Here is an 18330-nt window from a genome sequence, read left to right as displayed (position 1 = left end):
TACTATGAAAGTAGTAACATTCGATAATAAGTTGGAAAAGAAGCTTTAAACATAACCAAGTATGTATACAAATTTTATATATGATAAAGATGGAGAGTAAAATTTCAAATAAGCGAGGAAAGAATGGGCAGTCATACTTTTTTACCCCTGTCCTCTGTATCATTATTGGAAGATGTGAAACAAGGGCCTACTCATCCATAACTCTGAACAGGCTCACTCTTTGTCTTTATGTCATCAGAACTAATTTTATTAAGGCCTTTATCCCTTTAAATCACTTGCCAAACAAAGTCCAGAATTCCTAGGTGATGCCTCAACACCCACCCCCATACTCCAATCCCAGTATAGCTATGTGGGCAGTGAGACCATTTCTTCCTCCAGCAGGTACTCCCCAGTTCTCCTCCCATTTCAATCTTCTGTTTAGCGTTCAGAGTACTTAGTAGTGTCTGAAAAAATTTTTACTCACTTGTTCTCTACCTTGAGGGTAAGCTACATGAAGGCAAGAATTTTTGGTTGTTTTCTTCACTGCTGTATTCCCAGCCTGTCCACCTGTGGGTTTTCAGTAAATAATTGGGAATAACTAACATAATAAATAATAAACATTTATGGAATAACTTTATTCAGTAACTGGTATTGGAAAAAAGTTGTTAGGTCCTTGTCTCACATGATTGACAAAAGTAAATTACACTTGGGAGAAAGCCACAAAACCTAACAAAACAACTTATAAATGCTATAGAAGCAATACATGTTCTTAGAGTATGGAATCCACTGTTAGATGCATGTAGTTTTAAGAAAAGAATTCATTTGATTTATAGCAAATAACTAAAAGCTGGCATTGTCGACTTTTTTTTTCCCTAACAAGTTGATTTGTTTAATTATACTTTTGATAAGCTGTCATATCATTCTATTTTACCTAAGATACAGTGGCTTCCTTTCAATTGTTTAAAAAATATATTATTTCTACATTATATTAATAAATGCATTGGGCTTCCCTGGTGGTGCAGTGGTTAAGAATCCACCTACCAATGCAGGGGACACAGGTTCGAGCCCTGGTCCGGGAAGATCCCACATGCTGCAGAGCAACTAAGCCCGTGCGCCACAACTACTGAGCCCGTGTGCCACAACTATTGAAGCCCACGCATCTAGAGCCCGTGCTCCACAACAAGAGAAGCCACCGCAATAAGAAGCCCACACACCACATTGAAGAGTAGGCCCACTCTCCGCAACTAGAGAAAGCCGCATTGCAGCAACAAAGACCCAATGCAGCCAAAAATAAATAATAAATAAATAAATTTTTTTTTTAAGTAAATAAGTAAATGTATTTACTGCCATAATTTATTATCTGGACTATTTAATCATTTTTATGTGTGATATAACTAAATAGTTACTTAATTACATTTCTTGCTGTCTCCCCAACTCTGTGCCATTTTCATTTTTTTTTGTTCCCTAAAAGTGCCTCTTACGCTTTGCACATTGGTGCTTCATGAACATCTACTTTAGTCCACTTAACAACCAAGCAATTCATCTTAAGATCCAAGTAGAAGTTACATTGCTGTGGACTTACTTTTATATTGCACACGTGCTCATTTTATGCTTTCCCCTTCTTCCTTCTTACAGTTCTCGACATGGCAAGACATGTGCCACTCTATCGAGCTCTGCTAGAATTGCTCCGGGCCATTGCTTCTTGTACGTGCATGGTGCCCCTATTGTTGCCTCTTTCTGCAGAGAATGGTGAAGAGGAAGAAGAACAGTCAGAGTGTCAAGCTTCTGTTGGTACATTATTAGCCAAAATGAAGACCTGTGTTGACACCTACACCAACCGTTTAAGGTACTATACTTTGTTCATTTCTTTTGACCTTGACTTTTACAATCTTTTTTAAAATAGCTTTGTTGGTTTTTTAAAAATGATGTATGCTAATTAAACACATGCACAAGCAGTAAATAAAACGACAGAGAAAAAGTAGCCACCAAATCCTACACTCAGAAATGTTTATTAACAGTGGCTTATCAGATATTGCCCTATGCGATCTTATAGCTATAGATAGAGTTTTTCTTAAATGCTATCACATTGTACCTATTATACTGATAGATGCTAGTTTTACTCAATATTGAGGTGAAAGACACCTTCACTCTCAGTAAATACATATTGCTGATACTGTTCTTAATATTTCTGATTATGCATTGTATATAGATGCTGTATTTTACTTAACCATCTATTAGTGGGCATTTGGGTTATTTCTAATTTGTAATAACCTCTGACATACATCTTTTGGGACTTGCAGAAATCTCTGCAGAGTAGATTCATAGAATTAGAACTGTTGGCTTTAGGAATTACTAGTTTCATTTTGATACATATGTTATAATTCATGCTATAATATTTTTTAGAAGGTAGAGGATTCTGTATTTATTTGTTGAAGTTATAGTAAAGTTAGTATTTTATCTTCGTGGAAAATTGAATTTTTAAATGAATCTTTGGTTAAATTTATACCTTGCTAGAAATCAGATGATGAGTCCTCTTATCAAAAACTTTAAAAAACCTTTTCCTGGTAAGCTTTTTCATTCTCTTAGCAGAATCTGTTTAATGGTTGTCAGTTTTACTTAAAGATGGCATAAATTCTGATGTTTGCATAAACATTCAGAATTAGGCTAGAGGAAGCTTATTTCTTTGTTAGTGGTCTTTTGAATCAGTTAATCTTCTTTACCATCTTTGCAATATATTTGTCCTACCTGTTCTCACTTATTTTTTTAGTAGCCTAAAATTTGGGAAACTCAGTATACATCAAGTGATGGCAGAGAATTGGTCATTGGAGGAATAGTTTTTGTCAGCTTTCATTTTTCAGAAGAAATCAATTCCTCAGATTATTCTGACTCTTTTAGCTTTATTGTACTGTCATTATCACTTTAAGAACTAGTGGCTCACTGCCAGGCAGTAAGAATCATGAATTAGCAAAGAGATTAAAGAAGAGCCAGTTGGTAGCTATATAAAAAGCTGTAGGTTCATACTCTTTTACCAGGGAGGTAAAATGTAAAGGTATATTTTCTTTGATAGTGTGAGACTTCTTTATGTTGTAGAGAAGAAAATAATATTATCTTTGGTCCCATCCTTCATTATGGCAAAAATCTTTCTAACTGGTAACCTAGGCAGCTAACATAATTATACAAAAATAGTGTGGTATCATCAGACTAAAGGTCTGATTTTCTAACTGAGCTAAGTGAATGGAATTTGTACACCTAGAGTGCCTTTTTTGCTGCTTTTCTTAATGTATATCCTGTTCACATAACATGCAGTATAATTTCTTAAAAATTAAACTTCTGCATGAAATGTATTAATGATCCACTACAAAAATTTAATTGCAGATAGAGGATAACTGAGTTTCAGTTAACAGGAGCTCTTTATTTTTCTACTTGGTTACCTGGAAACAAAATATTCTTTAAAATCTTTCACCAAGAAAAAATGACACTTCAAACTTTTAAATTCTGTACCAGCAAAACATGTGTGTAGGGGGCTTCCCTGGTGGTGCAGTGGTTGGGAGTCCGCCTGCTAATGCAGGGGACACAGTTTCGTGCCCTGGTCCGGGAAGATCCCACATGCCGCGGAGCAGCTAAGCCCGTGTGCCACAACTACTGAGCCTGCGCTCTAGAGCCCATGAGCCACAACTGCTGAAGCCCACACACCTAGAGCCCATGCTCCGCAACAAGAGAAGCCACCACAATGAGAAGCCCGCGCACCGCAACGAAGAGTAGCCCCCACTCGCCACAACTAGAGAAAGCCCGCGCGCAGCAATGAAGACCCAATGCAGCCAAAAATAAATAAATTAGTTAATTTTTAAAAAATTGAAAAAAAAATGCACATAAAGATCATAATGACTGTTCACAGAGATCATTTCATTTTTTATTTTATCTTTACAGTGACCCTGTGCAGTTAACTATTTTTTAAAGCTATTTTACTGACAAAGAAACACTAAAGAGAGTTTTGTATTAGGGTTTGAATGTGCCTCTTCGTCAAGATTCCTCATGATATCTGTTATTTTTTTTATATATGTGTAGAATACAGCCTCTGTTACAAAAAGAAGCCAGCAAAGACGTACATGTTATAACGTCCCTACTTTCCTATCAAGGTTTGGCACCTTGAGAATTCACTTTCCACTTCACAGAAAGAGGGGAAAATCTACTCTTTTCCAGCCTGTGAAAACTTAAATGTATTTCTTTTCATATTTTCATCACAATAGAACTCTAATAAAGTGAACAGTATAGTCCAATTTCCTGTAAAGTTTATAACCACAGAAATTGGTCTAAGTTTATTTTTAACACTGTTTCAAGATGCAAAGCTTCCCCCTCCCCCCTCCCCTCTACCTGCCTACCTGATCCCCAACTGTATTTAAAAACAAAAACAAAACCCAGGATACTCTGAGAAGATGGTGGTCAAGGCAAATTACATTCTGTTTACATACCACTTTTAGGATGTGTTTTAGTGCTTCATCAGGGTTTGGAGTTACGACTTTAAAAATAATGTGTAGGTGTTCCCCAGCTCAGAACATTTTTGCATTACTTTTGTCTCTTTTTCTCTCAGTAAGAAATAAGGCGGGTGGGGGGGATGCGTTGCCTGTGGGTGATTCCCTGGGAAGTCCTGGCCACACCTGCACCTGGGGGCTCAGGGGGAAGAAAAAGTAAGGGTAGATAGAGTACATCTATTTAGTGTAGGTTTTTCTTTTTTTTTAAAGCAAGTACTAGTTTACTAATTATGTTTATGTATATCATTGTATTGCCTTGTTTTCTTCTCGTTATTTCTCATTTGTTACTGGTTTTTTTTTTCTTTCTAAAAGCCAGGCATACACAAAAGGCATGCAGTTTTTTCCCTCCAAATGAAAATTTAACATAGCACAATTTGATCATCTTAGATAAAGAAAAGATAGATTCTCTATGTAATTTGCAGGTCTCTGGATGATAATTGTGGTTACATATAATGATTTACATTGATATTATTTCCTCTGTATATGTTATACTTACAATTTTTATCTTTTTTGGATGAAAGAAATTAAAACGTTTTGCCCAAATCTAAAGAGGAAGCTTACTTTTACTGGTTGGAATAATCCAATTAAGAGTATCCTATCTTGAGGACAGTGCTTAAACCCAACTAATTTTTATATCAAAATTCAAAGAATGATAGAGATTATATAGGTTAGCTGACTCTCCCCTCCAAGCCTGAAACCTTCTATAAGAGGAAATAGGAAAATATCATTAAGAAGCTGAAAAGGCAGATCGTTTACTTTGCTTTTATCTAATTTGTGTTTTAGAAGCTTGCGCTTATATTCAGATAGATGAGATCTGGCCTGGTCACAAGAGCATCACTGATTTGTTCATTTAACGGATGTTTATTGAATGTTCATGAGAGCATAACAAGAAAATTAGGTCTTTTTCTAAGGGACTGACAGGTAATGGGGGAAACAATAACTAGGCAGTTTTAATAACACAGTACATGGCATATTGGAAGTTTAAAACATTACTGGAGGATCAACCCAGATTTGGAAGCCCAAAGAATACATAAGAATTGGCTAAATAAAGAGGAGCAGGGGCCTGGTATACCAGGCTGTGTGAAGAATGTTAGGAGTGAAAGAAAGCATCACGTATTCAGGGAAATGTAGAGAATAAAGAAGTTTGGCGTGCCTGGGTGTCCTTCGGGTGGGAGATAGGGGTGAGAAATGAGGCTAGAGAGGAAAGCAGGGGCTTGAAGAACTTCATAGTTACCTACTCTTAAATGTGATGAGCCATTGAAAGGATTTCAGCAGAGATCTAATCAGATCTGCATTATAAAAAAGATTGTCTTGCAGTGTAGCTGAATGGTTAGGGTGGGAGTTAGAACAAGACTAAATTGCCATGGAGGAGATTTTCATCCTTTCTATCTTGGCAGTTGAGCTGTTTGTGTCCTCTCCCATCCTGCCATTGTGGGGACTGAGGATTTGAGTCTATTAGCATTCTTGCTCTAAAATTATGGACTTAAAAGAAAGTTCCTAGGTAGAAATACTGTCTATGTTTCAGATGTTTGACTTTAAAAAAGAAAAAAAAAGTTATTACTCAGGCTTTAAATTACTTATTAACTACATTATTCTGCCTATGTGTTAGTATCAGTGACTGCAGATTTATCCCTGGGGATCTCCTTCAGTAAAGTGTAAGTGCTATCAAATAAATGGTTTTCAGAGCATGGTTTCCTTTGTTGACATACCAGAATCTGAAGTCTGTAATCCTACACAGAAGTTCTCCAGTACTAATCCTACTAGGTTATTTTTACTGAAGACAGAAAACAGTCATCTATTGGCTTGACAGAAGCTCAGAATCATTAGCAGAGAATCTAAAATCTTTTATATTAAGGTTCAGGAATGACAGGGTGAGACTACATTCATTTTCATACAATTCTTCTATTTCCTAAAAGCTGTCATCCAGCTAAAGTTGTATATGTGGAAAACTTATATGACAGTAAGTAGGCTTTAGATTTAATTTTTCTGGAGCCTTTTGTCTATATTATTTTAGAATTCATCTTAAGAGAGTATCATGTAATAATGGGAATTTTATTCATCGGATCAAAATAAACCAAACCATTTTCATGGTTGAAAACTGAAGGAAATTTTTCTTGGTAGAAATTCTTTGTCAGAGTGAAGAGCCTTAACATTTATGAGGAGGAACTTTCAAACCTTTACCACCCATGCTTTTGCTAGAATCTTTCTTTAGATCAGTTTTTTTTTTAACCAAACATTTTATTTAAAGAGGGAACTTCACATTACTAACATATCAGAAGGACCAGTATCATTTGCCATAAATAGAAGATAAGTCTAAAAGTGAATAAACTAAATTTAAAAAATTAGTGTCTGGGACTTCCCTGGTGGTCCAGTGGTAAAGAATCCACCTTACAAGTCAGAGGACGCTGGTTTGATCCCTGGTCAGAGAACTAACACCCCACATGCTGCAAGGCAACTGGGCCTGTGCGCCACAACTACTGAGCTCGTGCACCTCAACTAGAGAGCCCACGTGCTGCAAACTACAGAGCCCAAGCACTCTGGAACCCATGCACCACAACTACAGAGCCCATGCGTCCTGGAGCCTATGTGCCACAACTAGAGAAGAGAAAACCCACACGCCACAACTAGAGAGAAGCCCATGCACCACAACGAAGAGCCCAAGTGCTGCCATGAAAGATCCTGCGTGCCTCAACAAAGATCTCATGTGCTGCAAGTGAGACCTGATGCAGCCAAAAATAAATAAAATAAATAAATAATAAATAAATATTTTAAAAAAAGAAAGTTAGTGTCTGACTCCAGACCCATTTTGTGTTTTAAGAAGGAAGATTTAACAATGCTAAGAAATTACCAAAGGCTTACTGAGACCTCTCTTTTCATTGGAAAGAGACTAGTTTTCTCACTCTTCGATTCAGTTAACTAATACCATGTCTAATTATCACTTAATGTTTTCTCACGCTTTGGGAAACTTTATTAATAGGATATATCAAGTCCTCTAAAAGTAATGGCATTTTGCAAATATAAACTAACAAAATTAAAAAGGAGAAGAGGGCTTCCCTGGTGGCGCAGTGGTTGAGAGTCCACCTGCCGATGCAGGGGACATGGGTTCGTGCCCCGGTCTGGGAAGATCCCACATGCCGCAGAGCGGCTAGGCCCGTGAGCCATGGCCACTGAGCCTGTGCTCCGGAGCCTGTGCTCCGCAAGGGGAGAGGCCACAACAGTGAGAGGCCCGCCTACCGCAAAAAAAAAAAAAAAAAGGAGAAGAAATGGGATGATGTATGTCCATTGACTGTCTTACTCTCCTTCCCCCTTTTATTTGTGCTTAATTGGGAGAAACGAAAGTTAGCAGAAGCCAAACTAGCCTTGCTTTTGTTTTAATGTGGCTACAATTTAGAGTGGTATTTTGATTCTCATCCTCACTCTCCTATGGATGAGGATTAGTTTGGTGACAGATAATTACAGTATTCTGATGGGGTTGGTATTAGTGTAAACCAGAGCACTATTCAAGGAATAAATGTATATACTTCTAGTTTATTATGTTCATCTTTCCTGGCAAGATTAACATGTTGACATGGCAAGGTGGCACCTAGGAGTGATTTATTGTGATTTAGTCTGTCTTTTAAAAGTTGTTAAATATTTACTGTACAAATTGCATTAAGAACTTCCTAAAGATGATGATATTTTAATATTCTTTTACTCATGATTCTATATTTTACTGTCTGCCACCTCTCCTAATAAATCCTCTCAAGATTCACAATTTGCAATAACTGCTTAGAGTTAATTTGAGTCTAATGGTTAACATAAATAAACTGATTAATATTGCTGTTGGCTGATTATTAGTAAACATTTATATTAAGATAAGTCAGGGAAACATTCCTAACTAAAGACTAGGCAAAAGTGTATTGCTTCAAAATAGAGAATTTTTACATTCAGCACTTTCCAACTTTTGTCTGAAACAGATAACATTTAGATAATTAATTATGAGGACTTTTTCAGAAATTAATTTTTTTCTAAGTATATAATAGCATGTTTTGTACACTGGTTTTATACCATTTTGAAAACATACCTTAAATGTACCTATAATGTTAAATGTAATTTTCTACTTAGGCCATTTTCTAACATCATCTATCACTTAAAATTTAAACAAAATGGGGACATTTCATGATGCTATCATATGGAAATTTTGTACTTTTTTCTTGTTCAGTTGAAATTTTTTATAATAATTTGAACAAAAATAGGAAATGGTTGATTTAAATATTGTTTCTATTTAACTTCGTTTGCCTCATTAACATTAAGTACCTCATTTACTTTATTTCAGAGAAATTATTCAGAAGCCACCTTAATAATCACTGCAATAAAAAGATCAAAGGACTTCCAAAACAATAAAATTCTTTTGCCTGTCTATTGATGTAATAGACACTTACGAAGAACAAAAAGTTTAACATTTGTCTATAAAGGATAAGTAGAATTCACTCCCTTGCATAGTTTTTGAAAACTTTATTACCATAAATGTTCCATTTTTCAGGTGCCCTCAGTATAGCAATATTGACACTTTTCTTTATTGCCTAATGCAGAAAAAAAAGTTTTTCATTTATTTTATCCAAAAAGCCTTAATTTCTGTTTTTTTCTTTAGTTTTATAATTTGATGATTTTTGTGTTTAATACTTTTAATTTTTATATCTACAAGCAGTGGAAGAAATAGTTCCCTAGGGGCCAAAAGAGAGAGGCCGGGGCGGGGGGCTAGGGGGAGCGCATGTGAGAATGACAGCCTGATACAAAAGTAGGAGGTAAAGGATGTATAAAGGTGTGAGCAGTGCTTGTTAGACACATGCTGAAGACAGCCTGTGATTAGATGTTTACTGCACATAAGTCCAAGGTCACTACCACTTAATTTTATGCCAGTTACGAGAGATCAAAATCTGGTAAAAATGAATTTTCCTGACTGTCAGATTAATGACTTAGGCAGATAAAAGACAAAACTATTTCCTGAATTCCTTTTGTTCTGTCAGTTTGAAATAATTTTGATTAGTGTAATATTTATGTTCCAGCCTCTATGTTTTTATTGATTTCCCTTCTTGTTTCTGAAGAATAAGCCAAACTGCTTTAAATTGTGGGTAAAGTTATAATAAATATGTAGTAGCATATAGCTGTGTAAAAAATACAAGGAATAATATTATAACCTAACTTCTGTGTAGGATATAGAGTTTCAGAAGTTCTTAGATGTCTATTACTAGTTTTTTCTGTTCTGTGTGGTAGACAAGAAAATATTCTTGTTCGACAAAGAATGAAACTATTACTTAGAGTTTAACATTTAAAAACGTACTAATAGGTAATAAATCTGGGATTTAGCTCCCCACTTTCCTGATGCCTGTAGTGTTCATTATTAAAAACAACATTTATGAAGAAAGAGGGACTTCCCTGGTGGTTCAGTGGGTAGGACTCTGTGCTCCCAAGGCCGGGAGCCTGGGTTCAATCCCTGGTCAGGGAGCTAAACCCCACATGCAGCGACTAAAGATCTTGCATGCTGCAACTAAGACCCAGCACAGCCAAATAAATAATTTAAAAAAAAAAAAAAAAAAAGACAAGTTGATTGACCTGTAGTCCAGATACTTCTATTTTTATACCCCATTGCTACCTTTTACCAAAATTGTTCATTGATCACTAAGGTGTCATGCGTGTGTAATGGCTAGACTTCAGCTTTAGCTGATTCCTGAAAAACACTTAGATCAAGTACCAAAGTACAGCTTATTCTATTATTTAAGTGATTAACAAACATAAACTCATTAAAAATTATAAATTGACTTAATACTTCTACCTCAGTAGCATAACATATAAAATGATTATTTATTCCTTGTCAGATTGCATTAGATGAGCTTTATGTTTCAAGATGGTTTCCACTATCTTACTTCTGACAAAATCTCAAGCAATCTTAATTGCTGAATTTAAAGTCTCTTGCCAAGTAAGATTTAGTTTGTAAATCTTTCTGGGCACTTCACGATAAGTAACCTGTCCCATAATATCCAAAGGTTTTTAGAACTATAAGGGACGCTCTTAAGAGTTCAGATAGTTCATATCCCCCTTTTTATAAATGAGGAAAACAAGGTCCATAAATACTGTGATTTGTTCCAAGGTCTCATGCTTAGTGACAGAGAGCTATGATAAGACCTCAAATTTCCTAATGTCCCAATCAAGTATATTTATTTACTAAATTGAACTTAACTTCCAAAGAACAATTGGATTTATGCATCAGTGAATAATTAGAAATCGAAGTGTGAACTTATTTCTGATTTGGCTTTGGAAATTTGGTATACATAAAAAAAATTTTAATGTTGACAAGTAAAATTTTTTAATTGAAAATTTTGCTTTTGATAGTTTAAAAAGTATATATAAGAATGCAGATTCTACAGAATTTTTCTTATATTTTCTTTTGCTTATCTTTTTTCATTCCCCTGAAGAATTTTTGTTAACACTATAAATGTTAAAAGGCAGCATATTTCGTTAGATATGCATAGCCATTCGAGTGGTGCCTAAGTAATAATTATTAGATCACTAAGGTACACTAAGTAAAGTAAACTGTTTTGTGGTCTGTAGAACATGAGCTGGTAGCAACTTCATGTAATTATCACTTAAATGAGGATTAAGTCAGCTTTACCCATTTGATTTTTTTTTTTTTTGCTCAAAAGAATCAATAAAAACATTTCCTCTGAAAATTTCTTAGTTATTGATGTATGTATTTTTCCTTTACTGTCTTTCAAGCTGATTTGGTGTCTACTTGCATAGACTAGGGTGGTGTGTTGGAGATACAATTATTTTCTCTATGTTGCTGGAGAAGCCTCTTCCCACCCCCCTAAACACCCTATTGTTTTCCATCTCCTGAATTTTGTTACTATCTTATTATGTCCTATATTTGTAATATCTTTAACTCCCTTGTCAAGAAGAAATTAAAGAGTTTATTAGCAAAATTCGATATTTAAATAACAAATAGCAAAAACAACTCCTGCCTATTTATGACCAGTTGTCGATCAGCATTTTATTTTAGATTCTTAAAAAAGAAAGAACTTGAAAGCAACTCTGTCACCTCCATTAATAAAGGGATTTGTGGCATCGGTAATGTAATACTTTAAACCTTTATATATGTATTGTTTCCACTTGAAATATAATTATCTAGTGTGAAAATTCATTTTGTTGCCCACAAAATAATCACAGTGTGAAAATGTGAGCCCTTCAGAATTTAAGTACCATTCTTGGTGAAATTCATCGTCTGCTGGCCATTTCAACCTATGTGCCAACCTTCTCAAAATGAAGTCAAAGTACAGGCATAGTAGTTTGGTTTCACTTTTGAGTAAGTGTGGCACTTCGTAGCCTCCTTGGAGTTGGAGCAAAGGCAAATATTTTGTCCTTGATCTTTTGTGCAGACTTTTCCTGCTAGACTCCAGTAGACAAATAATCATATTTTGTATATTTAGTACTTGATAGCTTCACCAAAAATTTGAAAAAGGTACTTGCCGCCAATCAGATAATCTTAATTGCTAATAAGGACGTGACACAAATGACTCTGTTGAGTGAAAGGTGTTCTCAACATTGAACTTCTCTTTAATAGCATTATTAAAGTAAGCATCCTTGATTGCCCTTTCCCTTAGCTATCCCAAAGTGTCTTCCGGTGCATAGTTCATCAGTTTTTAAAATAACTGAATTGTCTTGTAGAAATACCCAATTCCTTTTTATCCAACTAAGCAATAAGATTAGTTGATTTACTTCTTAAACGGCATATTTTCTATCAGACTCTCTTGTTTTAACTCCTTTAACTTAGTTCCTTTAGGGCTTCAGTTGAGAAAGAATTTCAGTTCCAGTCCTCCTACATTTGTTTTCATTGGAAAAACATTTCCTATCTTTTCTTTTTCCTCTGTTTCTCAAACCTACAAAGTGAAAAAGGCCTGATTTCTTAGACAAGAAGCATTTGTTGCAACCATATATATATATTTTTTAAGTTTCTTTTTGTGATGACCTTGAACAAGTTCAGTGGTTTGTCAACCTTTTTTACTTGGTGGTGGAGACAGCAGTGCCAACATTTATTTTAGTATCTCTTAGCCTCAGTTGGGTTGTCCCCTGGTGAAGCATATTACTTGTGGCAACTCCATTCCATAGCAGCACACAGTACCATATTTGTCCTGTGATGTTTAATCTGACTGGAAAACTATTATATTTTTATCTAATCTAAAAATCAAGGTTTTATTTTCAAAGGCTTCTCATACCTCTGTTTTGGATATTCCCTTCTCTCCTATTGCTCATTTATGCTTCATTTAAGACAAAGAAGATTTTATTTTCTACTTTCATTTAAATCATATTGAAAACTAAAACCAGTACTTCCATTTGGAAAGAATTTAAGTAAAAACAAAAGGGAATCTAAAGTTTAAAACTAAGTTTTAAAATAAGCATGGAAAACATTCATCTTACAAAGGTCTTATCCCATTTAGTGGTGCATTTCAAAATTTTTTTTCATGTTTTCTATAGACATTAGAAGCAAATAATTCTCCACAGTAATATTTTAAAAAACCTTTCTGCTTACTTTTACTTTTAATTTTTTTAAAACTATAATTCTTGGCAAAGAGCTTTAGAACTGTGGAGTATGATATGGTGCATTGTTTTATAGGTAAATATAGAAGTTTCATTCTCTTATAGTTTTAGAATCTTCCTCTAAGACACTAATTCTTAATACTTCTGAATCTGGACGTTTCAGCACATGGTGTCCTGATTACTTCTTTAATGTGGCTCTGCTTTTTAAATGTTTATTTCAACAGTTTGATAGTTTTGACTTTAGAATTAGGAGTGCAGGGGATTGAAGTGGTCTTTCCTAATGTCCGACCAAGAAAATAGTTGTATTAAGCTGTTTTTAGTTTATAGATTATAAGAGAACATAATTCTGATATCTTGTAGTCATACAAATATCCAACTTAATGTGGGTGGTAGAATTAGAAGAAGCAGTTCAATATAACTGAGTGTTGAGTTATGGGTTTCTTTTTTCTTTTTGTTTTCACAAGAAAGATTTGCCCATTCTGCTCACATCCTAGTTTAGATTATATGTCACAGAGCCAAAATTTGCTTAATTTATTAGCTGTTGGAATTCACAGCATAGTGGAAAATGTTTGCAGATAATTCTGTGCAATAGTAGAAACTTCAGTTGATTCCTCGTATTTCTTCAGGGCAGTGATCACAACCAGATTCAACGTATGCACAAAGCAGCGGATACCATGGTAGCGGCCGTCGCTGATTGCTTTTACCATGTTGGATCCATTGTCAGTCTCAAAGACCTACTTCCAGCTAGGTGCCTTGAACTCAAATAGCTTTTCACACAGACTTCAGGATGTGAGCTAAGGTATGGCCTTTTTTCATGAGCTGGGCCTACATATGGGTTGACAGTAACCTGCAGCTTTTATAGAAAAGAGACTGCTGTCTGTAGTTTAATGTCAGACAATGACTAGTTGTAGTCATCATTAGGCAGGTAGTGTGTGTTCTTCATATATTTGAAGTACTTTTACCTTTTGAAGATTATTTTTCTGCTGTATGTTTTTTCAAAAAGACTATCCACATAAAAAATTCTTGTTAGAACCTGCTGTAAAGGTCTAATTATGTCTGCTTTATGATTCAGCCATTATCTTCAAGATGTATATGATTATTTCTTTTACGCATTTGGTGTAAAAAATGCTGTTTTTAAAATTTCTGTGGATTTTTTTGCACTATTCTTAAACATTTTTAAAATTTTGTGGTGAAAAATAACAAAAATTTTTATCCTAACTATTTGCAGTATTTTAATAATAGAAATTTCTCCTACTAATCATCTTTTAAAAACTGGAGTTAGGAAATTGGTATTCATGAATAGGGCTTGAAATTTAGAATCAGTAGTTTTCTGAGGGTAACTTCCTCTAAATTGCATTGAGGCAGTTTACTCTCCATGCCAGAGGTTCTTGTTTCTTCAAGGAGAAAATACTCTAATTCTGGAAAAATGAGCTTCACTCCTGTAATCTTCCTTCTCTGCTTGGCAAGATATGTTTCTTTAAGTGACATCTTTATTGAGAATATAATGGATCAACTGACTAATGATAGATTTAGGAAACCATCTTTATTTTATTACAGCTATAACTATAACTCTTCTGTTTTCTCAAGCTACTTACTGTTGTTTTCCTATTGTTCAGTGGCCCTTCTAATTAAGAATTTTTTTAAGCCCCAGGAAGAGAATCATTTGCAATTGGGGAGAGAGAGAGTCTTTATAAATTCAGAGGGGGTACTGTCAATCAACTTAAGTGTTTTTTCTTGACTCTCAGTGTTTCACAAAGTTTGTGAACAGCCATTGGTAAATGCAGAATTTGAGAATCTGTTTGAGCTTGTCTACCAGAATCATATCTTTATTTAAAAAATTGTCAGACTGGGCTTCCCTGGTGGCACAGTGGTTGAGAGTCCGCCTGCTGATGCAGGGGACACGGGTTCGTGCCCTGGTCCGGGAGGATCCCACATGCTGCGGAGCAGCTGGGCCTGTGAGCCATGGCTGCTGAGCCTGCGCATCCGGAGCCTGTGCTCCGCAACGGGAGAGGCCACAACAGTGAGAGGCCCGCGTACCGCAAAAAAAAAAAAAAAAAAAAAAAAAAAAATTGTCAGACTCACTATTAAACTGTAGTCTCAACTTAACTTCATAGCTATAAAAGATGCAGTATGTTATTTGATTCTAGCAGTAAAATGTCTATTTCAGTCTTAAAACATTCATTCACTATATTCTCCTTACTTACATATGCAAACATATATGTTCATATACATGTTCACACACAGAGGTTGATGACTAATATGATACACAGCATAACATCTACCAAGTGGTTCGTGAGTAGCAAATGAGAGTTGGCCATGTGTTCTCTGTGACTCCTAAATATACATCAGGGAAGATAAGAAGAGAGGGTAGGAGAAAAAGCAGTAACCCAGTGACACATTATGGTTCTTAAGTTAAATCCTCTTGCCAGGTGAGGTGGTGTATGAGGTGGTATAAAATTATCTGTGGATGCTAGATTTTCACACAGTGTGGGAGCCAATTCAAGACTCATGCATAACACTAAATCCGGTTACTGTTGTTATCCATCTGAGTGGCTCTTCTTAATTTACCTCTTATTATCTACCTAAAGTTAAGCACTGAATGGCTTCTGAGCAGATTTTTGTCTTTGTGATAAAGAACAGTTTATTTGGACATAGATTGCATGATATTATTTTGTTAAGGACTCTTCTGTCTTCTGTTAGTCTTTTTATAGTTCTCTAAGGCTCCATGCCCACTTTGTGAAATGTTGTTTTAATATAATAGCCATGTCCTTTTGTTAGTAGCTGTACAAACTAGAAAAATGAATGATGCGTAGTTTAGATCATACCTTAGCATAAACATTTTAAACACTTTTATTTATATGTGATTTCAGTTTGTTTTAAATTATCTATTTAATGAATTAACAAAGATGTAGATTTTTAGTATCTAAGCAGTAGTGTAATGATGTGAATAAAACATGCTGAGAGTTGAAATAGAAAAAAGGAAATTGATATTTAGTTGCTGTTTTTAGTGAACCTTGTTAATAAAATGCTACTGCATTCACCTAGAAAATTTAATTTGAGTCTATATTAGACCCTGAATAGGGAATACAGAAGAATATCTTTAAAATGATTATGCCCTAAAACTTAATGTTTAAATAAAGATTCAGTGTATAGAAGCACATTATATTAAGTTACCTAGTAGTGAACCTGCACTTTATTCTGGAATTTTTCTTTTTTTCCCCCCTTGGAAATTAATATACTCTAAGTGAAATACAAATAGAATTAAACTGAAAAACCACCTATGGATCTTTGTTTCCCAAGTCTTAGAAGGCAGAGGATCTTTTACTTTTAGATATAGAAGTGATTTCTCTACTTCTAGGTACATAGTTACTGTAAGTATGTTTTTAAAGGTGTGGATCGAAGGACATACCAGGTATTGGGGTCTTTTTACAGTATGACATTTCTACAGTGTTTAACTCTTGTCTGTTTTTGCATATGAAGAGACGACCTATCCGAAACTTTGGTTATTATGCTAGGCATTATCCTGTGGCTTCAAAATGAATCTAATTTAAACTATTCCTGGTATATATCATGTGTATGTCAAATGAAATGCAGACTATCATGTTGATTTTTAACCACTGTTACTGATTTATGGAAGTATTTATTTTTCAAAACTACTAAAATCTTAATTTTCCTTGCATTTCTTTCCATATTAAAAAAAACTTTTCAGATCTAAAAGGGAAAATGTTAAAACAGGAGTAAAACCAGATGCATCTGATCAAGAGCCAGAAGGACTTACTCTTTTGGTGCCAGACATTCAGAGGACTGCTGAGATTGTTTATGCAGCCACTACCAGTTTGCGGCAAGCAAATCAAGGTACAGCACTATTCTCTTTATGCTCCTTTTCTTTTGATACAAAGATGTTTCATTTACTTACTGAAAACCGCCTTCTCTTCCCTCTATGTTAATGGTTTTCCAGCAAGTTATTTACTTAAAGATTCTGTTCTATGTCAGGTTTTCAAGCTAATTATATATAGACTCTAATTTTAAAATATTTATCTCTACTGTGTATGATTTCTGAGACTCTTAGTAGGCTGACAACATGCATTATAAATTTCTCTTTTCTTTCCACTGAAAGTTATGAAATTGAAAAATGCAACTGTATTAGATAGAAAACAGTACATTAATAGTGTGTAAGAATTCAGTTAAAATTGGCATTTTCACATATTAGCAATGGAAGAATTAAATGATTCTTCATCATCTATTGCTTCATTTCTGCTGTTTTTGCCTGAATGGATGAAATCTAATTAGCATTTTAAGAATTTAAGCTTTAAAGTTGATAAGATTTTTAGCCCTATTATTTTTATGAAATAGAAAGAATCTTTTAATTTTAAAACGGTACAATACGAAGATAATTATGAAGAGTTTCGTAATTTTTCGGAATTCAAAATCTGAACTCTAGAAGTTAATAGTTTTTTTGTTTTACTCTTCGAAAATGTATACTTATGTTATTTATCTTGAAATATTAAATAACAGAAAAAAAACTAGGTGAATATTCAAAGAAGGTGGCTATGAAACCCAAACCTTTATCACTATTGAAATCACTTGAAGAAAAATATGTGGCTGTCATGAAGAAATTACAGTTTGGTAAGTTGAAATTGTACTTTTTATTTCTTCAGCTCTCATTTTACATTTTTTAATAGTGCTATTGAAATGTGTTCTAGTAAAATTAAAGAATTTCAAACTTGCTTTTACCATGAATTATTCATATACTCTATGTATGTGTGTATGTATGTTTATATATACACACATGCAAAAATTTTTATCTTTCTATCTCTGAATTTATATCTGTGTTTATAGTTATGTTTGGAAATCATGATTCAGTAGAAACCAGGAAAAAAACAAAGCCAAATGTCTAACAAACAGGCAGAAAGTGGTTTTCTTTCTTTACCTCTCCATGTCTGTATATCCTTGCCTGAAGGAAGCCAAGACCTGGGACTTTGAACCAAGTCTGTTACTCTCACCATTTTAGAATTCCAAGGGATATACCTTTGGAAAATGTAGCCTTTCCCATTCCAAAACTCTTGACAAGTAAGGACTGATGAAAAGATCATATAAGCACCCTTCATAAGGTGCTGGTTTATGAATAAACACTAGAATTCCAAATTTTGATGACCATCATTAACTATTATTGTATGTCCCTCTTTTTCATTCTTGAGAACCAGCCCAAAGGACATTGACTATACTAAAAAGAACACCAAAGTAGGAGTCC

At 34.6% G+C, this 18330-nt stretch overlaps 1 protein-coding gene across 1 annotated transcript in view; it reads left to right on the top strand.

The window, feature by feature from the left end:
• The window catches only part of BIRC6 (baculoviral IAP repeat containing 6), a gene marked incomplete at both ends in the record, with an annotated part of 232550 nt that overhangs the window by 190639 nt on the left and 23581 nt on the right, over positions 1-18330 (top strand). The window contains 3 exon segments of the mRNA XM_079721218.1: positions 1615-1825; positions 16789-16934; positions 17595-17705. Of these exon segments, the coding sequence (XP_079577344.1) occupies positions 1615-1825; positions 16789-16934; positions 17595-17705 (468 nt within the window).

This window comes from Hyperoodon ampullatus (assembly GCF_949752795.1).
Source record: "Hyperoodon ampullatus genome assembly, chromosome: 15".
NCBI classification, from domain to species: Eukaryota; Metazoa; Chordata; class Mammalia; order Artiodactyla; family Ziphiidae; genus Hyperoodon; species Hyperoodon ampullatus.
Note: the sequence above shows the minus strand (reverse complement) of the source record. Positions and strands in the feature narration are given on the sequence as shown.